This window comes from Exserohilum turcica (assembly GCF_000359705.1).
Source record: "Exserohilum turcica Et28A unplaced genomic scaffold SETTUscaffold_2, whole genome shotgun sequence".
Taxonomy (NCBI): domain Eukaryota; kingdom Fungi; phylum Ascomycota; class Dothideomycetes; order Pleosporales; family Pleosporaceae; genus Exserohilum; species Exserohilum turcicum.
This window is the reverse complement of record NW_007360025.1, coordinates 1,301,532-1,325,502: the sequence shown is the minus strand read 5'-3', so window position 1 is coordinate 1,325,502 and position 23,971 is coordinate 1,301,532. Positions and strand designations below refer to the sequence as shown.

The window sequence follows — 23,971 nt, the reverse complement described above, 5'->3', positions numbered from 1 at the left end:
AGAAGAGCTTGATAAACTCCAAAAAAAAAGAGAAACAACAGGAACGAGCTGCTAGTATAGCTCTACGAAAAAAATTAATAGACGAGGCAAGGACTGCGCGGGAGTTGAAGAAAATAGCGAGGGATAAAGAGAGAGAAGTGAGGGCCAAAGAACTCCAGTTAAGACGCGCCCAAAAAGCTCGCGATCGCGCAGTCGCAACTTCAAAAAAAGCTCGCGATAAGCAAAATATACCTAAACGAAAAGCTTCATCGTCTCAAAAGTCAAAAAAGTCAAAGGGTGGTGGTGATGCAGGCAGCCAAAGTGGTGGTGCGTCTGCATCGTCGGCTGCGCAGCCCACCACCAAAACAACGATGCGCGGCCGCAACATCAAACTGCCAAAGAAATTTGAGTAGATAGGATTGTTTTTTGAACTATTTAGACTACTCCACCAAAAAATCTCGTGATAATAGCTTTTGTATGGTGCTCTACAGCCTCATTTTTGATAGGCGGACATTTTAGTGGTGGTGTTGCATTGTCTGACCCGTTGCACGCATTGACCACCCACACTACACCGGAACGCCTTAAGCCTAATCTTCACATACAACCACCACGACAATCGGCATAAATGCAGTATATTCACTCCATTTCCTCCATACTCTATTCCCATCCCCAATGTCCCTCCCACATACGCCGCAAAGCAGCCAAGCACGCTTAATAATAGCACCCTTATATCCACTATATCCACTCTGCAGCTCCCCGGAATTATTTCCGCATCCTGCAAAACAAACGCTCTCTACTGTACTTATCTCCGTGTTACATCCATCCATCCATCCATCAACCTTGACACCATACCTATACTTACATAGTCATGACATCGGCTCCCCCCCCCTTCCCCCTCTTCTTCCGCAAGCCCACATCCCCCCTCATTGTATACCAAAGACGTAGATAAAAAAAATCCGCTAAGTAACCTTCTCCCCGCACATACATAATATCAGGTACTTAGGTAGGAAAACAAGGCGAGGCAGTGCGGGTGCGAGCACAGCCTAAAACCGCGGCAAAAGAAGAAGAAAAAACTAAACTTGAATCAATCAATCAATCAAGCTAGACAGAGAAGGAGGGGAAAAAAAAGAAAGGAGAATTGAGGAAGGGTAAAACACGATGTGTATTGAAGCGTAATAGGTGTGTGAGATGGGGGCGGGTTTTTATCTCATGTCATGTCATGTCATGTTGTATTTGGTTGGAAGTGTCCTTTCCTCCCTCTCACTCCTGTCACCCCACGTTGCTCTCCGCACACGTTTGCGGTGGGGTTGTGTGTTGCAAGTAATGATGATGATGATGATGATGATGATGATGTTGCTTGTTGTTTCCAGATACGAGAAAGGGAGAGGTGGCGCGGCGAGTGGTGGGGGATTTGGAGAATAGAATGAAAGAGGAGGAGGACGAGGAGGAGAAGGTGGTGGGTATTGTGTTTCGAGTGTAAAAGGGGTAATGTGGTGGGGATGAAGGAAAAAAAAGGGGGGTATTGATGTTGGATGTGTAGTTGTTGGTTGCGGCGGAGAAGGTTAGAGATGTGTGCACTTTGCCCTTTCAAACACCTCATTGTGTGTGTGTGTTTGTGGATGGGAGAGAAAAAGAGTACATTAGTCTCTACAATTTACTTTGTTGTTTTGATATGCGAAAGAAGATGCATCATGTCGGTGTTGAATGGACATAGGAAAATGTTGATTAAAGGTTGGTAACGCTACATGGGCATTCCGATTGCCCTCATGCCGGTTGCACTACAAAGACGCAAAACACGTATTTACATGGGCATGGCACGCATCTCCTCCAAAGACCAGTACTTTCGCATGTTCTCTGCTCCCAGCTGCTTGACCTCTGCATCCAAGTGCTCCCACAAGACGGGACCAAAGGAATCCATGACTTCCTTGAGCTCCGTCATTCGCAGTTCACGCTCGCCGCTTTGGCATTCTTCCAGGTACGTTTCCAGCTTTTCGATGCCGGCGTGGATCATCTTGTGGTGGGTGAGCAGTTCGAGTTCCTTCCTAAATGCGGACATTTTCTTGGCGAGAACGGGGAAGATGTGCTGTTCTTCTATCGTGTGGTGGATTGTCAGGTGATCTGGTGGTGAGTTAGTATATTGGACTTGGAGGCGAACGGGAAAGGGGCTCTCTCACGGCAGAATTGCAGGCCCATGCCGATGAATTGACGGATAGACATGTTTTTGGGCCTCTTTTGGGATTCACTGGCGGCGTAGAGGACTTTCCATGTTGCGCGGAAGTTATCGTGGTAGTAATTCATGTGTTCGGCCATTCTATTGTATTGGCGGAATTCAGACGCAGTAAGTTTGGGCAAGGGCTTTTCCTCTTGAGCCGCAGGCGCTGCACTGGCGTCGTTGGCTACTGGGGGTACGGCCGCAGTTGGGCCATTATCGCCTGAAAGGGTAGACATGGTTTCTGGACGAGAGTGTGATTGTTGCAGGGTAGTGGTGGTGCTTGCGAAATAGCGCCTTTGAAGTGATGTGCAGTGTGTTTGTAGGTTTCTCGTAACCGATCCGAAGAAGCGGAATCGCGTCATATGCTAGAGAAAAGACATGCAGTGGCAGGAGATATATGTAGGTGCAGAGTCGCAGTTGTGTTATCTTGGAAGCCTCACATGGGTGGCCTCGCAGGTATGCAGCCACTCGCGGCTTATGAAATTTGCATTAGCAAGCCGGCAAGTGCGGCTTCCGAGACCGACAGGCACAGTCACGTGACAGCGCAACGGTCCCACAGCAGCCTGGCAGATGGGCCTCATTTTTTTCTGGTCTTGGCAAACTTGTCGTGCCACTTACGCGCCGACGGCTTTAAAGCAGGCGTTGCGCTCTCCGCAGCCTGAGTGGGTGCTGCTTTGGCTTTGGCTTTGATGGTGGTATCAGAGGGAAATTCATAAAAGCCTTCAATGGCCGCGAGCTGCGCATCCTTCCGCCACACCTCTGGCAAGCGGTCCTCCCACGTATCCGTGAAGTCGGCAATGAGAAAGTCGGCACCGCGCCTGGCTTGCAGCAGCGTTTTTCCGGTAAAGGCGACCGTCTTTGCTCGATCGAGAGACGACCATGGGCCGCTTTGGTCAGCGTCGTCGGGTGCCAAGTATGCAAGCACCGCCTGTGTGAGACCCGCCGGATGCCCCTCGTCGGCCACGGGCGCTGTGATGTCGTGGGGCATGAACTGCTGGTGCAGCGGGATGCCTTCTGCCAGTGCAGCGGCGAGGATGGATCGCCAGACGTGCGAGAGGGCGGCTGGGGAGGGCTGGTAGGCGCCGTCGAGTGTTTCAAACGCCATGAGCTGGGACCAGGCCGCCTGGCACTCTCCGTCGGACAGGGGCATGTGGTTGAACATGGAGGCCTTGGTGGCGCCGTTGGCAGCGGCGTCAACGTCGCCGGAAACAATGTCATAGACGGGCAGTGCGTCGCTCAACAGGGCGAGGGCGGAGGCAGCCGAGGGGTGGAGCTCGAGCGTGGTGCTGCACAAGGCAATGGCGCGCGTGGCGGGGAGGGGAATGTCGCTGCCATGGGCCTCGAGGGCGGGCTGGGTGACGAAGAGCGAGTTGGACGTGTGCACCTGGCGCAGCTGGAACGACTTGGTCGGGGTACAGAGCACGGCATATGCAGGCGTGGCGTCGGCGGACGAGGCGGCTCGCGATTTGATGGACAGCCTAGCGGGCAGCATGAGAAGGGAGTCGGTACAAGCAGGCAGGCCGACACATGGCGGCGGCGGCGCACCTACACTGGGGGGGCGGGCGAGTCGATCAGCTCAACAAGGTCGGGGGGCAGCTCGAGCAGGCGGAAGTGGTTGTGGTGATGTGCGATGGAGAAGGGCACACCGCCCGTGTCCTGCTGCGTGGCCATGGCGTGCTCGGGCTGTCGGCGCGATTGTAGCAGTGGCCGTTGGATGGTGGAATGGGAGAGACGGGCGGGCGAAGGAGACGGCAAAGGCAAAGGCGGCTTGCTATGACGACGGTGTTTTGTTGTTTGTGGACACTGCGGGGTGCGGCAATGCAGTGCGCCGCGACGTGCATACATCATGGATGGCTACATGGACAAGTAATACCTAGTAGATAATAGCACACCACCACCACCGCCGCCGCTGCTGCTGCTGCTGCTGCTGCTTGGCTCGGCGGCACAGGCGCAGGGGCGGGTCGCGCAATGAGCTGCAAGGCCGTGTATCCAGATTCCTCCCCCCAAAGCCCCCCAAAGTGCCTGGCGGTGCGGTGCGGTGCAGGCGGTGATTTGGACGGGGACCCCCCCATGCTCTCTCCTCCTTGTCGCCCTTGCGGCGCGTTAGCAATTCCCGCTCTAGTCTGCGCCCGCGCCTGGCCGCTGCTGCACGACGGCCTGGGTGTGTACGGGCTTCCATCAACAACAGACGTCCCGCCACGCCTGCTGCTGCTGCTGCTGCTTGTTGTTATTGTTGTTATTTTTGTTGTCGCTGTTGCTGTTGCTGTCGCTGTCGCTGCTGCACTGCTATTGCTGCGCTGCGCTGCTGCTGCATGGCTTCCCGACCATTACCACGGCAGCTCTCCCACCTCTCCCACGCCCACGTCCACGTCCACGCCCGCCTCACCTCCACTACCACGACCATTGCCACGTTCGCCCTTCACCGTCTCCACGCGGCTGCATCATGCACGCCATCTACTAATTGCCGTCCTGCCCATCCATCGACCTGCACCTAACCCCGCCCCGTCACTCGTTTGCACCGCGCCCGAGACACAATGGGCGTCGTAATTACCCCCGAGCCTGCGGCCCTCTCCGCCGACGACTTGTCGCTCTTCTACACAACTGACGAGCTACTCTCCAATTCTCCCGTACTAATTTTCTACGGCCCCACCGCAACCTCGACCCAGGCGACGCACTCGCGCATCCAGGCCCATGTGTTTACGCCCGCCGGCTTCCACAACTATGCCCGCTTAATTATATCCCCAACCGCCACCTTCTACAACGCCGTCTCGTGCCTGCCGCGCGAGGAGCAGGGCGACGAGATATGTCGCGGCCTCGCCTTCAGCCTCTACAAGTACTTTCTCGAGCTGCCCCCCGAAATCAAGACGGCATGGGCAAAGCGCTACGGCTCCTCCGAAAGCCTGCTTTCCGCCCCCAGGCTCTTCTCCGAGTCGCATGCCGCCATTGTCGCCACCAAGATGGTCAAGGTCGAGAATGTCATGGACGTCGTGGTAGACGTGCGCCATGCCCTGGGCGAGCAGACGCTCTCGTGGATCGACGTCGATGTCGTCCTGCCCCAGGGAAGCATCCACAAGCTCGAGTTGAAGGATTCGGCCCAGTTTGAGGATGTCGAAGACGACCTGACCAAGCAAAAATATGGCCAGTACGCTCCCCTCGTCCGCCTGTTTGGCGAGTCGGCCTTCCTCCCCACATCCAGGCTCCGCCGCGCGCCCTCCAAACCCACATCCCTCAACCGATCCCAGACCTTTTCACGAAAACAAAAGGAGACTCTCCGACGCGAGCTGTGCGAGTTGCTGGACACGGAGGAAAACTACGTTAGCAAGCTGGACGAGTTGGTGCACACAGTGGCGGTCGAGTTCCGCGCAAAGGCCATGCAAAAGTCATCTTCGAGCGGCAGCCCGACCGAGCAAGCCCTGCGCGGTCTGTTCCCTCCCAGTCTCGACAAGATCCTCCAAGTCAATTCACAATTCCTCGAAGCCCTGCGCGTTGTGTTGGAAGAATCAGAGAATGGAGCAATAGAAGACATTGAAACGGCCACAGACGATGTCTACATTGCGCCTTTGCGAGGGCAAAAGGATGCGCCCGACGTTACAGGAGCGGCTGCAGTCGCAAGAACGCTGCTCGAGTGGCTGCCACAGTTTTCAGACTGCTACACCGACTACATGGCGGCCCATGGCGATTTCTCACAGTTGCTGAAGCACTTTACCAAGGACCCATCGTCGAGTTTCTCGAAGCGGGTCTACGAGACGGGCGAGCAGCGGCTCACATCCATGTTGATAGAGCCCGTGCAACGCCTCCCACGATACAACCTATATATCGATAATATACTCAAACAGTTGCCAGCGAGACACCCGGCCATCAGGCTATTCCTCAAGGCGAGAGACAAAGTGTCCGACATTTGCACAAGAGAAGGACCCACTGCACAACAGGTCAGAGTGCGTGACCGCTTACGCAAGATGGTCTCTTCATGGCCGTCAGGATTCATCCCCAAGGGCCGACTCATGACAGTCATCGATTGCGTAGAACTATCACCACCATACCACGGCGAGCTTACCGGGCCTGCTACCATATCCGGCATCATGGTACTCTTTACAGATTTCCTGGTCCTTCTCCAAAAGTCCGAGGACGGCTCCATCAATGCTCGCGGATTACTGGCTGAGCTAGACAATCCAAAGTTTGCCGAGTCATATGATGGCACTACAGAACTTACCTTCCACCAGTATCTCAACTTGAACGATGTCTTCATCAGCGAGCACTCGGAGGGAAACATCATCCAAGTCGTGTCGCCAGTGCCTCTACTGAACCCATCGTCGCGGTCACGTCATCGAGAGTATCAAAAATCCGGACTCCGCATGTTCTATCTGCAGGGCCCGTACGAGGGCAAAGGCCAAAGGGTCACAGAGGAACTCACCAAAGCTCGCGTCGAGGGCCGGTTTTCAGAAAAAGAGCGAGAGGGCGATAAATGGGAAGTGCGAAACCTGCCCAGTGATCTAAGCTTCTTCTCGGCCATCACAGAAGAGACTGGTGGCCAGCAAGTGGAAGGGCGCAAGGAACCCGCCAAAGTGCAAATTCTCGTCGAAGGATCCAACTTTGCCGAACCCATACAGGTCGGCGACAACGGCATCGAGCTTACGGTCACAATCACCATTCTCGGAGACGACTTGTATCTCCTGGAAACAGCTGGCGCCCATGGATACGCAGCGCGCGACAAACTTACCAGCCTTGAGTTTTTACCTGTGCTGACGAAGCGCCTGACCAACTATTTCCAGTTGCGCAACAGCGTGAAGAATCCGTCACTCACCGAGGCATATCTACGCCGGAATCACCAAATACTCAAGTCACTTGCTCTCGAAATGTATGAAATGGAACAGGAACGAGGCAGCAAGAGCCGGCCCCATTCTCCAGTCAAGATGCTGTCGAGCTTCTTTGGCGGAAGTGTAAGCAACCTCGCAGTGGGCAGCATCGGCAGAGAGGGTGGCGGCTCTCGCAACCGACTACAGCGCAATGCGCATACTTTGGGCGAGATACCGCGCATGGCACCACCGCTACAGCCTGCGCCCGTCCGTACTCAAAGTCGTGATGGCGAATCATCGCGTCCCAACTCATCGAGCACCAACAAGAGCGCCACATTCAGCGGCTTCGGCAGTGACCCGATATCGAAGCTTGAGGAGTCTCTTGCCAACCTGACTTTGGCCTTGCTTGCGCGCAAAGGAAACATTGTCGGACGTTCTGTTCGGGCCAGGACCGTGGCTGATGAACTGGTCGTCAACGAACTCTACAACACGGTGCTTGAGAACCCTGGCAACCTCGATCTCGCTAGTCAATCGTCGGTCGACGTGCTGTTTGCCGTGTTTGAGAAGTTTCTGAGCATCGCCTGGCGAGAGCGCATGGGACCTGTGCTGTCTCACGCTACGCTCGTGTCGTTGCAAATGAGATCCGATAGCATGCCTCCCGAGGAGTTTGAGGAGTTTTTCAGGAACATGTATGACCAGTTCGCGCCGCCGAACCAACGAGCATTCAGAGCCATCATCAACCTGCTGGCCGAATTGTTGGACGGCACCAGCAACGACGGGGACTGCGGGATTCTCACGGCGGCGTTTGCCGAGATGCTCGTCCCTGCTGGCAATTCGCACGACTTCATCTCGCTGATGGATCGTTTGGTGCAAGACATTGACGTTCTCTTCCCACCGCAAACACCTGGGGTTGGCACGCCCAACTATGGCTCGATAGACTCCAAAGGCCGGCTCACGGCTGCGGGCTCGATCAACTCCAACACATCTCTGAGGAGGCGTTTTGGATTTGGCACTCTGAGTCGGGAGAACAGCAAATCGGAAAACGACTCCAAGGTGGGCTCGCTCTGGCGTTCGCTAAGCAAGAACAGCTATGTAGCCGAGTTGCAGCCAGCGAGCATATCGAAAAACGGCGTTGGGCCGCTGGGTCGTTCGAATTCGACCGACGCTGCTGCGCGCCTCTCGCCCAAGCGGCCATCGTCGCGCGATCGGCCGACTGTGCTAGGGGCATTCAATGTTGAAAATACCAGTGCCAATGCCAATGCCAACAATGGGCGGCCGTATAGTGGGGCGCTGGGAACGATTGGAGAGGTACCGCCCGCAGCCGGGCCTCCGCGCAAGAAGCGACGGTCTTCGCTGAGTGATCTCAAGACTTTGCAGGATGCTGACGATGTGCCTGAGTGGTCACCAGAGACACCTCGCAAAACTGACGCTATGCTCCGGCACGAGAATCGACAGATTACGGATTCGCCTCGGCCTCAGACGCCTTCGGGAACGGCAACACTCAACAAGATTGCGTCGGCGATACCGGCGCCTGCACGACTTGGTTCGCCAATACGGGTGGAGAGAAAAGAAAACACAGCGACGGTTGGGGCGGAACCGAGCAAGCCCGAACGGCCAGGACACGTACGGGCCAAGTCGATTACCACGAAGCTAGAGATCAAAGACGAGGTGACGATCAAGTCGCACAGTCCTACGAAGAAGCGGAGCGAGACGGTTTCGGGCATTCCCAGTCTGCGGCCTACGGTGAGTGGGGGGTTGCACGAGCGCACCGGGTCTGGCAATACAGTCAAGCTCCCGCCGTCGACACCACGGTCGCCAACGAAGACGGGGCCTTCTTCGAGCAGTCCTGAGAAGAGGCTCCGGATGCAGTCGCCACAGAAGCTGCGCGAGAGACTGCAGGCGCAAGAACAGGACATTGACAATGCTTCGCAGGCGCTGCAGAGCGAGCTGAGTGCGATTGGACAGGAGCTGGGTGCCAAGGGCACGCCGCGTCTGACGACTCAGAGTTCAGCGCCTTCGCTGTCGATAACCAACGGGACGCGGTCGGTCGAGGCGCGCATGGCGGTGCTGGAGAAGCAACTCAAAACGACGCTGGAGACGCTGTCGGCACGGACGCTGGGGATAGCCAGCGACGTGGCTACGTCTCTACAGGTGTCGGAAGCGCGATGCAAGCACCTGGACCAGCTGTACCGCGATGTCAATGCGGAGAACGAGGCGCTGTACGCACGGTTCAACGAAGAGCTGGAGAAGGTGACGAGTAGCGCGCGAAAGGGGAGGGCTAGCGAGGAAGTGGAGCGGCGGCTCAAGTCGAGCGAAGAGGAGGCGGCGCGGCTGAGGAAGGAGAATGCGCGGCTGAAGCGAGAGGTTGCTGGGCTCAAGGCTCAGATCCGCGAGTGAGGGTGGTGGCGGCCGGGTTACTTTTTTGCGTGTCCAAAGACGAGAGGGTTTGGACAGGGATGGAAATTGTACAGGCTGCGACGACACGTGCACTAGCGACAGCTATACAAGTGCAAGAGTCGAGGCGCGCGCCCACGCCGCCAGCAGCCAGTCGCCGGTGCTCGTCGTCGCAGTAGAGTTGTGAGGCAACGCGAGGCGAAGCGAGGCGCCCACGCGCTATGCCGCCTCCCGCCAGCACAGCTTGCGCGTCGCCGCCCTCTCTCTCCTGCACACCACTCACGCCCCTGTACACGTTGCATACAATTACATCCCACATAGCCTCACTCCCACTCCCGCTCCCACTCCCACCCTCATCGCACCGCCGCACTGCCCGTCTCTGCTCTGTCCACCAAAAAACATGCACGTGGTATATTGCTCTTGCTAAACCCCACACAACGCCAAGTCATGTCATCATGCCCCCCCCCCCCAGTCTCGTCCCCTCCGCCACATCATCCTCTCGGCCTCCTCGGCACCCCCGACGCTTCCGAGCCCTACCACTACCACTACCATGCATGCCAACCACCATGAAGTGTGGGCCTGGTAGCCTCAACCCCGCTAGTTTATGCATGTGTTGGCAAGGGTGCGGGCGAGCGGGCTGGGGACGGCCAGACAAAGAGAGGGCGAGAGACGACAGATGAGAGGGGCGGGCGTATAATATGCGAGAAAGCTTAGATATTGCAGCACATGGGGTTTCAGAAGGGCGACATTTGCGAGTCGCTCTTTTGACGGCGGCGGCTTTGCGTGCTCGCATCAGCACACCAACACCGGGCCAGGGAGTGCCCAGCGCCAGTGCCCAGCGCCAGAGAGGCACAAAGTTGCCCTGTTTCGCCCTCGCCCGGCTCCCGTTTCCGCTAACTCGGAAACGGTGGCTTTTGGCTGGCGATCGCATCGTTGGGGCACGACTTGGCCAGGCGCCGAGACGCGTATGTATCTAGTAATACTGACTGCGCTGCTTGCTGCTTGCGTGCTTGCTTGCTTGCGTGCCTGCTTGCTGCCCTCTGCGCTGACCTCACCTCACTTTCTCACCTCCTTGGCCCCCTCCCTCCCTCTCCCTCCCACTCCCTCCCTCCCTCCCTCCCTCCCTCCCTGCCACCTGCACCTCGTCCTCGACCTGCAACCTGCACCTGCAACCGGCATCCTGCATCGCTCACCGGCCGGAACCCGGATCAGTGGACCGCGCTCCCCCAACCACCCACTCGAAACGTCGGCCCCATTTCACCCCCAATTGCCCTCTGTCGCCGTGCTCTGGAAGGCTCCATGACGGAGAGCGGCAATGACGCTCCATGCTGCATCGACGTCTGAGAGCCCCCGTGTCGACGCCGCCTTCCTCGGCAACCCATCCTCGCTGCGCCCATCCGAAACCGGTCGAGTTCCAGGTACTTCTCGCTCATCTGTCCCGCTGCCTCGCCCCAGCTAAACCGCACTCCTCCACCACCATGGCCTGGTTCATGAGAGGGGTGCAGAGCGCCGTCTTCCACTATGCTTCCTGCGCGCCCTGCGCCGGCTACAGCGACGGCAGGAAGCGACAGAAGGCGGCCAAAGAGGCTCGCAAGCTAAGAGAGAAGCTCGAGCTCGAGGAACCCGGCGCCTACCACCACCCCGAACCCACCGGAACAAATGCATACTGGAGCGAGGAAATCTCCCTGGGGCCTGGCCCCCCACCGCGACGAGCGCGCAGAGCGAACACACCACATGGCGGCAGCTCCAGAGGCCTGCCCACGCGCGGCACCCAGAGCTCGGCACTCAGCAAAGGCGGAAGCAGCCTCGACGTCGACCACACGGGCGACAACCGCCTCAGCGACGACACGCTCGACGACGACGACGACGAGACGTGGAACCACAAGCGCTACCAGCGCGAGGACGAGCATCTCTGGGGCTACGACGACCACCCCACGTCTCTCGAGCAAACCATGACGGGCTCGTCCGTCGGCGGCAGCGGCTACCAAATCAAAAGGCCCAACGTGTCTCGGTCCGGAAGTTACTACATTGCACGTGTCCCTCCCGTCAATGAGCTGCACCCGCCCGTCGTCAGTCTGCCGTCGCCCGACCCCTCGGAGAACCGCTGGATGCTCCAACCCCCGCCCAAAGCTAGTGTCATGGCAGGCAAGGAACGGGCAAGGAACCGGAGCCGCAGCGGGAGCGGTGCCAGCAGCCGCGTCGAGTTGAGTCTGGGCCGCCAGGTCAGCACACGGCAATTGATGCACAAGCTCGAACGCGGACACACGCCCGACCGACTCACAGCCTCTCCAAACGTGTCCAATTCCAATCTCACGCAGCGGCAGGATCGCTGCAGGACACCGCAAACCCGGCCGCCTTCTGCCACTAGCACCTCACCTCATAGAAAGAGATGCGATGCAACCACGGCACGCGACCATGCTACAGCACGCACAGACACTGCTAGTACCCAGCAATCCTCTATCGTCTCAAGCGACATTGTGGTCCGAGGCAGTTCCACTTTGAGTAGCGCAGCTGCTTCCGACGTTAAGCTTGTCCGTGCTCGCCAGAGCCGACCTGCACTGTCAACCGTCTTTTCTAACAACTCTGGACAGAACGACTCTGCTACCGATGTTCGTACCCACCGTGGTGATGAGAACATGCTTGCTCTTCCTCAAAAACCCCGCCCTGTCCGCCACCGTTCTGCCGACACCAAGCACCGAGAAACTCTCGACTCATCTGACTTGTCTTCTCTTAGCTGTCTCCAAGATCTCGTTTCCCCCCGCGCACTGCTCACCTCGCGCTTCGTCTCTGCTCCACTGGTCGAGGCCAAAATCCGTCTCCCGCCTTCGCAAGAGGATATGACGGCTGCCGCACGAGGAGACCGGACTCGCAGCAACAGATACGAGGACGACGACGAGGATGAAACAGCGGATACCATTGTCAATGTCCCTTTTGACCGGGATTTTGGGCCACCAGAAAAAGATCCCAGATTTAGATGGAGTGTAGATTTCTGATTGGATCCCTATGCTACTGACTCGCGTCCCCCCTCTTCCCCACGCTACTTGTATTCGGCCGCCGCCTGGGATTCTTACTCGCATACCTTTTCTACCTTACCACTTACAGGGGTAGGCCACCACCGTTATCACACCGCATGGGGGTTTTAAAAAAAAGTAGCGCAAACACTTGCATAAATATTGGCTTGGCCCGATTTAGGACACTTTGAGTATACCTTGATTTTTTTTCTTCCACTCTAGGTTCCCCGGCTCACCTTCGAAATGGGAATTCGAATTTCCAACCCTAGAAGGGTGGGGGGGGCCTTGTTTCTCTCTTCCCTCTTCCCCCCTTTTTTTCTTTTCTGTTTTCCTTTGTGTTTTTTTTTCTCTCTTCTCCTTGTATCAGCGTTTCTGTGTTTTTTTTGTTTTTTTTTGAAGCGAAAAATCCTTTGGTTGCATGTTTGGATATAGACACGATTGACATGACCATCATAACATTGGCTAGGCGTTTTGCTTTTAGTTCAATTCTTCTTCCTCTCTCTCTCTCCCTCTCTCTTCTCTCTCTCTGTGTGGGTGGATGGTCGTCATTGTGTACTTTTTTTTGCATTGCGTTTTTTTTCCTTTGTTCATTTTGGGAGGTCCTTGTCGTCAGATTTCTCTCACTGTCACTACTGTTGAATCGGTTTGTTGGGGCTGAGGGGAGTGACTTCTCTCCCTTTTTATCCTGCTTTCCTGTTCGCCTTTCTCCTTCAGCATCTTCTGCTGCTGCTGCTGCTGCTTCTTCTTCTCTTCTTTTTCAAATTTGCATCTTCACATATCATTTGCATGGGACTAGGGAACAATCATAGCATCGTATAGTTGAATTGAGATTACTTGCAGTGGCTGAAAGTTTGCTGTGCAACTTTGCTTTCTGGATGGAACTTGACTTGATGGTGTTGAGTGTTGAGTGTTGTGAGTTGTCATGTTGGGTTGAAGGAGTCTTGGGCATCGGACTGCAGTAGTAATTAATTAAACTGCCAAGTTTAGCTAATTACTTCATGCTGCCTACCATGCACACGTATCCTTGAACATGATCAAAGCAGTTCCATAGAATCACTGCACATCCATCCACTTTTCTTAATTCCCCCCCCCCCTTTTTTTTTAAAAATCATCCTACCTTGCCAATCCCCCCCCCACATATCTACACCAAATACGACACGCAGCAATTTACTCAAGCTCGTGATTCCAGAGCTCGATGAAAAAAAAATAATAATCTGGTTATGACAAAGAAAAAGATATAGAGTTTGGCATACAAAAGACCATTGTCTTATTTTATACTCGGAAGAGGACATGGACATGTCTTGGTAGTGTGTCAACAGTGAGATTGACTTGGAATTGTCTCTTGTTGTATGGCTATATGTCTTGGGGCAAGACAGCTACATGTATGGAGGGATAGTCAGACAGACTGACAGACTGACAGACAGACAGATGGATATATATAGGAATATCAATATGAATATGTACAATGTGATATCTTTTCTTTCCCTCTTTTTTTCATCTCTCCTTTCCCTTTTCCTCTCTTCTGTTGTATTGTATTGTATTGTATTGTATTGTATTGTATTGTATGATGGACTGTATAACTTTGCTTTCTTACTTTCTTTTCGAATTACTCACTCACTCACTCACTCATTCGCGTACTATAATACTCCATACACACACACACATATATATATATATATAACACGGAAAGAAATAGCAATCAAGGAAAAAAAATACACAATGACCCTCATCTTCCTCGCAGCACTCACTCACTCAATCACACTGTGTGTGTGTGTGTGTGTGTGTGTATCCTGCTCGTCACCATATTCCACGGTACACCGCCTACACAGATACAGACACAGACACAGAACACGGCAAATGAGATGTGAGATGCAGAGGCGTGTGCGAGTGCGAGGACACATGGCAGATTCCGGGACTAGCATGCACACTCGCCCCCCCCCCTTGGGTATTAATAACACTTTGCACTGACAAAACAAGCACGGAGACTGGCACGGGGAGGGGGGGGGATGCGTACGCGTACGAGAAATTGGCTCCATGGCGGCAACACTAGATGTGGGAATCTAGCTTTTTTTGCTACCACCACACACACACACACACACACACACATGCTTGTAGCTGCTGATGCACAGACTCGAGAAGTGCTGTACCTACTTACCACTTGGTACTTACTTACCACAAAGTAACTATTCAAATTTGCATTTTACGTCTTTTCTCCATATCTACTATATCCTCCCTCCTCTGCTTCGTAGTCGTCGTCGTCGTCGTCGTTATTCACTCCCCCCCCCCCCCCCAAAAAAACGGCATTCCATCCAATACCCCCAACACAATCGACCCGACTCCCATGCTGCCCAATCCCTTTGACGCCCAAACTCTTGCATAAGGAGGAGGAGGAGGAGATTCGCGTATCCATGTCCATGTCTATCCTCATATCCATGTCCATGTCCATGTTCACACGTCCTTTGGTTACGTCCTTGGTCTGATTCTAGTTCTAGTTGCAGTTCTAGTTCTAGTTCTCGTTCTAGTTGATGACACCCAGACTCACACTCACACCCACACTCACACCCACACTCCACGTGCAGCAGCAGCAGCAGCAATGGCCCCATTTATCGTGCGAGGGGCGCTGGTTGACTCGACGGGTTTTACTACTTTAGCACGCATCACGGATACTGCTGCAACTTTGATTTCCATTTCCCTCACCCCCCCCCCCCTCCCTCTCCCTTCGTATTCATGGTTCGATTTCTTCCTTTTTTTGCTAGTAGGCATGATACTTGTATTCGTAGTTCGTAAGTACTAAGTGGTAAGTGGTAAACTTTACTTTATCTCCTCTCCTCTCCCTTCTTTCTCCCCTTCTTTCTCTTTCTCTCTCTCTCTCTCTCTCTCTCTCTCTTTTTTTTCAAAATTTTATACCCAAAATTTTTTTTTATACACCAGTGTTATGCGCGTGCATGCTGATCTAGTGCCATCCCGAACGGACGGTCGGACAGGCAGACAAGTTGCAGCAGGGGAAATTGCTAGGTATCATCGAGCCAGACTTGGCGAGAACCTTAACTATTAGGTTGTTTATCTTTCTGGTTTGTTTCTTGCTTTCTCATTTCCTTTTTGTTTTACTTTTCTCTTCGTCGTTGGGCTTCTAGTGTTTATTTTTTCTCTCTAGTGTAGTCTGTGTGGAAATGAAAGACATGGGGTTTTTTTCTGGAAAAAGGAAGGGGGGGAAAGAAAATAAGAGTCAAGTTAGGAGAGGGGTTGAATGATAATATGACGGTGATGGCACTCAGGATACTTGACGTCAAAGTGAGCAAACGAATGGTATGAACAGTTGACCCTGGAAGAACAACAACAACAACAACAACAACCCAATCGTCTATCAAACACTAGCCTCAAACATCCAGCTAGCTTCTGCCTAACCATTTCTGCCCAGCAGTTTCGTCCTGTCAGCTCTGCCCAGCAGTTTCGTCCCGTCAGCTCTGCCCAGCAGTTTCGTCCCGTCAGCTCTGCCCAGCAGTTTCGTCCCGTCAGTTCTGTCCAGCAGTTTCGTCCACGGTAAGTGTAGATGAAACATGGGCAACGCCTTCACGTGTGCCCAATGGGGACTTTTCAATCTTATTTTCATGTCAGATCAAAAAAGGCTTTTGGTTAGTTCCCGCCGCCCGAGGTAACCAGGACGGCAGCCCTGTGCAGCCCGCATCTCCACAGAGACGATCACCGGCCGGTACAAAGCTTACCGCGGCACGAGTCAGTTCCGCGAGTAAAAAAAAAAGGATAGGCAGGGACGGCAAGATATCCGGTAGCTGCGGACAGGATGGTGAAGGACCGAAGCCGCGAGTTTGTTATATTGGGGGTTCTGCTAGCTGTGATTCCCATTGCCATTAGTGTGCTTGCGGCATGTACGCTTCGAAAGCGTTGACTGAAGCGGAAGGAGAAGACGAGTGAGGAAGGCTGCGCCGCGCCAGGATCGCAGGCCTTGGGTGTAACGACTAGGACGACTAGGGAGACGACAGGGCCGTGACGTTGTCAATATTTGGGGGGGTTGCGTACATGTCCGGGGTCAAGTGGAGGTGGCTGGCTGTCTTGCCTTGTGCGTGTAGCCGTGACAGTCGTGACATGTTGTGGTAGCGAGGAAATGAGGATCCAGTGTCAAACGAATAGACGGGGCCTTGGACAGGCGGTTGAAACACGCGTCTCAGGCAGAGGGTGCAACGGCAATTGGTCGACTGGGATGGTTTTGGGCGGGTTACTCTTGTCATTTACCGGGTGCGTTTGGCCAGTTTCATATGGGTTGCCATGGGCACAATGGCGGCCAAGCTGCCATGACTGGCTCCATGGATGCAAATGACGTGACGCCACACCGTACGATGCAGTCGATGCGAGGCTAGCCTGTCGACGGTGCAGCTCAGCAATCTCCGCATTTCGGATGCGATGGAGGGAGCAAGGGGGTTGATCTTCTCCGGCCGTCGCCCATGGAGAAGGGTAACCTGGGTTGATACTCGGCTGCTCCCGGTCTTGGGCTGCGTGGCGGCGTGTGCGTAATTCTCCGACGGAGCCGCAGCTGGCGTGGGCGTGGCTGATGGCGTCGACGCGGTGCGTTGGGGGCGATGGGGGAGGAGGCCAGGCAGGCAGTGTTTGCAGGTCGGGCGTGGGCCGGGGAGACTGGCGGGAGTGGGAGCATGGAGCATGGAGCATGGAGCATGGAGCATGGAGCATGGAGCATGGAGCATGGAGCATGGAGCAGGAAGCCCGGTAGGCGGGTGGGCCAAGGACATAGCTAAGGAGAGAGGCATAATACTGCGTGCGTATTAGGCCAGACGGGTTTCCTGGTGGAGGCGCGTCGGCGCTGGGCGGGCGCGGGCAGAAGTCGGTAGAGGGGCAGAGGGCCGAGCAGCGCAACCCAACGGGCAGCCGTGGCGATGGGGATGCTGGTCGATAGGTGAGATGGGGGAGGGTATAGGAGCACACGAGGAGAGAAGGTTCATGGGGGGGGGCGGCCGCATCGGGCCTAGCGCGTGGCCTCTGCAGGCAGCAGGGCCGCCCGCAGCATCCCTGAGGCCGGCGTGAACGAGTGTGTGATTCGCCTCGCGCGCCCGCTGCGCAATTTAACAGTGGCGCGCCCTCCTCGCCGTGTCCTCCCTTTGCCAGCGCCTCCCACCGGCGAGCGACACAAGAAAGACACTCGTCGCCGCCGCCGCCGCCCGTCGAGTCCGCCAGCGAACTTTCCAGCAGCTGCCGCCGCCCTGCCTCGCTTGCCTCGCCTGCCTCGCCTGCCTCGCCTATCCGCCTATCCGCCACCCCCCCCCCGCCCGCTGACGCTGCAAAACACAGGCACTCCCACCCATCAACCCCCCCCCCACCACCCCCCGGCGCTGCATGCCCACCATGCACTGATCGCCCGCACAGCAGCTATCGACGCGCCAGTGCAGTTTGTCTGCAGGTTTGCGCCGGGCGTGACCTTTTACATCCATAGCCGTCTGCCCTAGGTGCGTCGCCTGCAGCAGCCCAGAGCCATGGAGGCACAGCTCCAGCCCGCTCGCGCTGGCCCCGCCAATGCGCCCGCCGCCCCCCCAGCACCAGCGAACCACACGGCCAACCAGACAATAAGGTCGCGGCGGCGCAACTCCCTACCGCTGTCCATCAAGACGTCGGCCGACACGCGCACGCCACATCACGACCGCCCGTCCAACTGCATCCGCAACACGGCCACGTCGCCCCAGATCATCTCGTCGCTCATCGACCAGCTGTCGGCCATCTCCATCCCCGCAAACAACCACTTCGAGAACCTGCTCGTCGGCTACGACACGGCGCCCACCCTCTCGGCCACGCCCAGCGTGCGCACCCACTCGACCCGCAACTCCATCTCGGCAGCCCATGATGGCGCCTCGTCCGACCACGCCCACTACTACGACGCACTGAGGTCCCAGCACGACCTGCATCCCGACGACGCCTGCGAGCCGCCCGTCATCCGCACCTCCAAGCCCCCGTCCGGCCTGTCGCCCCTGACGGCCCCCAAGAAGGCCACCAAAGCCCACTCGATCGGCAGCTACATTGGCCGCAGCGCCAGCTCGTGCTCGCTGCACTCGAACCACTCGACCCATTCGGCCAGCAGCTTCGGCAACATCAGCATCGAGGCGGCGCCCACGCACCGCATCTCGACGAGCAGCAACCGCTCGTCGGTCGAGAGCAAGCGCAGCTTCAAGGGGCACAAGAGTCTCATGTACATGAGCTCGCGCGAGCGACTGCGTCAAAAAGAGACTGAGCGCAAGCGTGTAAGCGCCCACAACCTCGACGACTCCCCGTCTGCCGACTCTCCCAGAAAAAGCACAAACCACCTCTTCCCCTACGAAGACACCATCAAGGAAGAACCCTCCTCGGCCAAGGAAGAGTCGCTGCGTGACGAGGGGGATCCCGAATCGAGTCGCTTTGTCCCCCGCTACTCGACGTCGCGGCGGATTCGCCTGAATCTGGTGGATGGTGGCCCGTACTGCGAGAGTCCATTGGATCAAGGCCTCATTCCCCAACGTCGCTCCTCCCTGAGACACACATCGAGTCCCACGCGCAGGAGCAAGAAGCACCGCGCCGAAGAAAAGAGTCGCCACAGGTCTCGCAACTCGGACCCGTCTGCTGCATACGCCCCCAAAATGGCGTCGGACGAGAAAAGGCTGGATCCCGAGGCGCAGAAACAGAAGAAGATCCTCGACGAGCTCGAGGAAGAGGAGAATGAAGTCGCCCAGAGGATCCGGCAGCTCCGCGAGCGCAAAATGCAGAGAGATAGATTGGCCGGAGACCTACCGGCACAGCGCGATGCAGGGGCTACTCCACCCAGGGTGCCTTGCGTTTCGTCCATTCCCAGCCCTGAAAGCTCCCCCACTACCACTGTGTCAAGTATGTCGGAGGACGGAAGGAGGATAAGCGACCCCACAAAAGCGCATAAAATATTGGGTATTTCCCATGAGCTAGCAGGGAGGTTGGCCGACAGGTCGAGTGAACGGGAACCTGCGGACAGGCCTAACCTGCCAATACCCCATCGAGTACGACAATCTGGGCAGCCCCGACCCCGAAGCCTGACACTAAACGACAGCCATGATTACAGTCAGCTGCCCATCGAGTACACACTTGCCATCGACAGCCTCGGTTCACAGTTGCCAGCCTTGGCTCTTGATTTGCGGCTATCCAAGCCGCCTGCTCCCAGTATTATTTCAAAGTCCACAAAGTCCACCATGACCAGCAACGAATCCTCCCCTATGAGGCGTTCCAACTCCATGGCCACCGGAGGGAGGTCTGCCGTCGGCAGGCGCGCAGCAACCAACGCCATCCTCATAAACAAACCCTCAGGCCACAAACACTCGTCCAGTGTCACGGACGATTCGAGTTACAGGCTGGCACTGCCTTCGCGGGCGGGCAGCGAAGAACCCATCACCCGCCACCGCTCCATGCTTATATCGCCCCCCTCAGATTCCCACAGTACACAGCTTCAGCGCAAGCGCACGGGCGCCAGGAAAAGGTGGTCCCACCCTGATTTGCCGGCAAAGGCGGAAAAGGAGCACAACGACCGAGTGGAGCGAAGAGAGGAGCTTGCAAGAGCAGCCGCTGTGCAAAGCCCCCCTCATCCCATCATCGAAGAGCGACCGGCGAGCCGCGACTCCATCGACCTCGACGTGAACCAGTACTTGAACTCGGATCGCTTATCACAAAAGATACGGCATCCCCAAACGGGCAGGATCATATCATTTTCAGAAGTTGGCGATCCCCAGGGCTTTGCCGTCTTCGTCTGTGTTGGCATGGGTCTCACGCGGTTCGTCATGGCCTTTTACGACCAGCTTGCCGCTACACTCAAGCTGCGCCTGATCACACCTGACCGTCCTGGTATTGGAGCAAGCCAAGTTGATCCGAATGGGACGCCGCTCAGCTGGCCTGGTAAGCGCATGGTCCGGCTGTCAAACTATTTTAGTCTTATGCTAACTCCCACTAGATGATGTGCTCATCATCTGCCAGGCCTTGAAGATCAACAAGTTCTCCCTGCTAGCTCACTCTGCAGGAGCCGTCTACGCTCTCGCAACATCACTACGCATGCCACAACACATACGCGGCAGAGTGCATTTGCTCGCCCCTTGGATACCCCCTTCCCAAATGGCACCCATCGGCATCAGTCAAGATAGCCCACCCACACAGCAGCTCCCAAGGTCACAGCGCTTCCTTCGTGCCCTACCCCCGTCGCTTCTCAAGGTCGCAAACTCGACCTTCCTGAGTGCCACTAGCGCCAGTCTCCAGCGTACCGGGCCCAAGAGCTCGCCTAAAGGGAGACGGAAAAGCATGGCCCCTTCGCCAGCGCCAACCCAGTCATCCGCACGGCCTGCCATGAAGGATCCCCGGCACTCAATGATGGTAATGGACCAAGTGTTGCCCAATGCTAGCACATTGACTTTGGGTCATGCCACGGACCCAAACCCCGAGGATGCACAACGTATGCAGGAAATGCTTACTCTAGCCGAACGTGAACGGCAGCGCGCCTTTGACGAGCGTCTCACTTTTGCCATCTGGGACCGCGCAACGGCAAACGCGAACCCTGCCACTGATCTCATCGTCTGTCTCGAGACGAAGCAGAGCATTGGCTTCCGATACGAAGACATCAATCGCCCCGTGGTCATCCACCATGGATCCAAAGACTCGCGCGTACCCGTCGACAATGTACGATGGCTTGGCAAGCTAATGCGGAAATGTGAAGTCCGCATCTTGGAGGGTGAGCAGCACGGCCTCATGGCCAGTGCGCAGGTCATGGGCAATGTGCTTACAGAGATGGCGGGCGACTGGGAAGACTGGACCAACATGACCAGAGGCACGAGTGAACAACGTGCCGTCTCGCGGAGACGGACAACAGAGAAGCTGAAGCCTCAGGTTAGCTTCACAAACTAAGCCTACATCTACTACAACTACACTTTGAAACCAGGCCTGGGATGAACCTGGCCAATCAAACTATCAACCGGCTTCAGGTCGGCTATTGTCTTTCCTACTGTTACGCAAGTGAGCGAGGGCTCGGCTCCTTCTTCTTCTTCTTCTTGTTCTTTGGTTGTTTCCTTGTCTTCGACAACGACGGCACGAATACCCCGCAACTTTTGCTCGTCACCATTAATTTCTCAAGTTCTTGTGTATTTTGTTTCAATCATTCAGCCGTTGTTTCCTTTTTTTTCTTTTCTTTTCTTCTTTTGCTCCTTGATTCTTATACCCCTTTTCCGAATTGTGGAGCTGCGTGGGTGGCTTATTGGCTTTGCTTTTTTTTCCTTGTTTCGTTTGTCACAAGTCGCGCGCAAATCGTTTCCTTGACTCTATGGGTAGAAAGGGGGGAGGGATGGTGGTTACACGGAGAGGTTTTCCAGTGTTCACACACACATCCAAAGGAGAGTGGAGGCCGTTGTCTGAAAGTTCATATATATATATATATATATGTTTTATTTGTTTCTTTTGTTGGAGGGGACACTTAGACATGAACAACTAGCTAGTTGATGACTTGGTACTCACAAAAAAGAACAAGCACACATATTTTCAAACACAAAGACAAACACACACACAGACACACTTTAAGTGCAGAGCAATCCATCCAAAGCCCACGTCGTTATGAATATTCATTCACTTGAACGAAAGACAACATGCTTTTCAGATATTCCAGCGCATCGTTTGACGAACAAGTTTCTACAATGTGTAGGCTTCAGCGCCCTTGCCAAACAGCAAATGGGGCTTCCGCTGGGCGAGATCGAGAATGGTCTGTGCAAAGACGGAGTTTGCCCATGCAAACCAACTGCGCGAGTACGACGTGGCATGGTCGACGTGGACGCTCTCGTGGATCAGGCCCATGCGCGAGACATTCTTGACGGATTCGAGACAGGTGGTGATTTCGTCGTCGTCGTCGCTCGTCATGGCCTGCACGAGGACGGCCATGGGCCACGCATTGTGCAGTCCGACGTGCGGGCCGCCAATGCCGTTGAAGTCGCTGCCCACGAGGTAATACGGGTTGCCGTGGCGGTCGAGGATCATCTTGCGCGTGTTCTTGTACACGGTGTTGTCGCGGTCTGTGAAGCCGAGCAGCGGGAGGGCGAGCAGCGAGGGCAGATTGGCGTCGTCCATGAGGATGGAGGAGCCGTAGCCGTCGACCTCAAAGGCGAAGACTTGGCCGTACTTCTTGTGCGTGACCACGCCGTGCTCCCAGACGCCTGCCTTGATCTTGTCGCCCCACTTGGCGACGGTCGAGGCGACTGTGGTTTTGCCGGCTTTGCGCAGCACGGCGGCGGTGCGCTCGAGCTCCGTGGCCATCATGGCGTTGGCGGGGATCAAGAAGCCCAGGATGGTGGCGTCGTCGCTGGGGCGGAAGGCGCTGCGGATCAGCCCCGTGCCGCCGTTCAGAGGGTTCCCCAGCCCGCTGAGGCCCAGCGTCTCGGTGCCGCTGTCCGTCTTGCGCTGCCACGTGTACTCGTTGCCCTGGTATGCGCCCGTTTCCGGGTCAAACGTCGGCTTGGACTGCTCGTCGAGCACGCGCAGCAGCGTGTCGAGCGCCTGCAGCCAGCGCGCGTTTACGAATTCCGTCGAGCCCGTGTGCTTGTAGAACTGGTTGCCGAGACGGAGAAAGTGCGCCAGCGAGTCGAGCTCGTACTTGCACTCGAAGACGAAGGATTCCTCGTAGTGCGGATGCACTGTGTCGCCGTTGCCTTGGAACGTCGGCTTCAGCCCGCTTGGGGGCGGCGGCTGGAACGCATTGCAGTAGGGCGATCCAATGACGTATTCGGCCTGCGTGTTGATGGCGCCGACGATGAGCTGGTGGATGTCCTTGTCCTTTTTCGCGAGCAGCTGGTACTGCGCCAGCTGGTTGGTCGAGTCACGGAGCCATTCGGCGTTGATGTCGCCCGTGACGATGAAGCTCTGCGGGCCCTTCCACGCAGCAGAGTTCCAGCTCCGCGCCGAAGCCTTTGGTTTGACGGTCCCGTCTACGTGCCATCGTACGGTTGTGTCGAGGGTGTTTGGGAAGGCGTTTTCAAAGAGGCGCGCGAGGTCCTTGTCGACTATCTTTTCGCTCATATCATCAATCACTTTCTCCACCAGCGGCGACTCAAACGTGCGGCAGTACTTGAAGGGGCGCTGGAAGGGAAGCGACCTGGGGCCGTCGCTGTATGGCGGGCTGATGGACGCATCAGTATAGGCTTTTTGGGGGGGGGGGTACACCGTGTCACATACTGCGGTCGCATGGCATAGTTCTTGTAGTCTGGACATGCTGCTTTGTATATGAGGGGGTCGATGCCATCTTTCAGCGGTTCCTGAGCGGCGAACATTTTCGGATCACCGGCAACGCGCTGGAGCGTGAGCAAAGATCCCAGCGACCAAGCTGCCATGTGCGACTTCATCGTGTAGGAGCCGCGGGGCGATGCTGCACAGCGAGGGGCGCAGGAAGAGACGTGGGCGAAAACGAGGGGGATTCACGGACGGGAACTGCGCATCTGCTGACCAACATAAAGGTATTGGGCACGAGTAGCATAAGCACGAACGCACAGATAAGCTTCAAGCAGAGTTTCACAATGTCATGCTGTGAGCGACACATGCGAGGTACGCCA

General features: G+C 56.0%; 7 protein-coding genes across 7 annotated transcripts; 3 read left to right on the top strand and 4 right to left on the bottom strand.

The window, feature by feature from the left end:
- Window positions 1-1,780: 1,780 nt before the first annotated feature.
- Window positions 1,781-2,427, bottom strand: SETTUDRAFT_87407 (uncharacterized protein; the record flags this gene model as incomplete). The annotated part of the gene is made up of 2 exons (XM_008027245.1): window positions 1,781-2,097; window positions 2,154-2,427. The coding sequence occupies 2 exons, from the start codon at window positions 2,425-2,427 to the stop codon at window positions 1,781-1,783; spliced, it is 591 nt and encodes a 196-aa protein (XP_008025436.1).
- Window positions 2,428-2,768: 341 nt separating this feature from the next.
- Window positions 2,769-3,862, bottom strand: SETTUDRAFT_88769 (uncharacterized protein; the record flags this gene model as incomplete). Its single annotated transcript, XM_008027244.1, has 2 exons — window positions 2,769-3,669; window positions 3,741-3,862. 2 exons carry the CDS (start codon window positions 3,860-3,862, stop codon window positions 2,769-2,771), a joined length of 1,023 nt encoding a protein of 340 aa, XP_008025435.1.
- An 863-nt stretch (window positions 3,863-4,725) lies between these two features.
- SETTUDRAFT_135232 (uncharacterized protein) lies at window positions 4,726-9,437 on the top strand (the record flags this gene model as incomplete). Its single annotated transcript, XM_008027243.1, has 1 exon — window positions 4,726-9,437. One exon carries the CDS (start codon window positions 4,726-4,728, stop codon window positions 9,379-9,381), a length of 4,656 nt encoding a protein of 1,551 aa, XP_008025434.1. The 3' UTR covers window positions 9,382-9,437.
- A 1,419-nt stretch (window positions 9,438-10,856) lies between these two features.
- Window positions 10,857-12,371, top strand: SETTUDRAFT_153632 (uncharacterized protein; the record flags this gene model as incomplete). Its single annotated transcript, XM_008027242.1, has 1 exon — window positions 10,857-12,371. One exon carries the CDS (start codon window positions 10,857-10,859, stop codon window positions 12,369-12,371), a length of 1,515 nt encoding a protein of 504 aa, XP_008025433.1.
- Window positions 12,372-15,678: 3,307 nt separating this feature from the next.
- On the bottom strand, window positions 15,679-16,364 carry SETTUDRAFT_163000 (uncharacterized protein). The gene has a single exon (XM_008027241.1). It carries the CDS (start codon window positions 15,997-15,999, stop codon window positions 15,790-15,792), a length of 210 nt encoding a protein of 69 aa, XP_008025432.1. The 5' UTR covers window positions 16,000-16,364; the 3' UTR covers window positions 15,679-15,789.
- Window positions 16,365-17,887: 1,523 nt separating this feature from the next.
- SETTUDRAFT_135229 (uncharacterized protein) lies at window positions 17,888-21,290 on the top strand (the record flags this gene model as incomplete). The annotated part of the gene is made up of 2 exons (XM_008027240.1): window positions 17,888-20,294; window positions 20,350-21,290. 2 exons carry the CDS (start codon window positions 17,888-17,890, stop codon window positions 21,288-21,290), a joined length of 3,348 nt encoding a protein of 1,115 aa, XP_008025431.1.
- Window positions 21,291-21,845: 555 nt separating this feature from the next.
- On the bottom strand, window positions 21,846-23,764 carry SETTUDRAFT_135227 (glycoside hydrolase family 125 protein; the record flags this gene model as incomplete). The annotated part of the gene is made up of 2 exons (XM_008027239.1): window positions 21,846-23,541; window positions 23,598-23,764. 2 exons carry the CDS (start codon window positions 23,762-23,764, stop codon window positions 22,065-22,067), a joined length of 1,644 nt encoding a protein of 547 aa, XP_008025430.1. The 3' UTR covers window positions 21,846-22,064.
- Between the last annotated feature and the right edge of the window lie 207 nt (window positions 23,765-23,971).

Coding starts and splice junctions, on each gene's coding strand:
- SETTUDRAFT_163000 (XM_008027241.1), bottom strand. CDS start 15,999: ATGAAAATAAGATTGAAAAGTCCCCATTGGGCACACGTGAAGGCGTTG.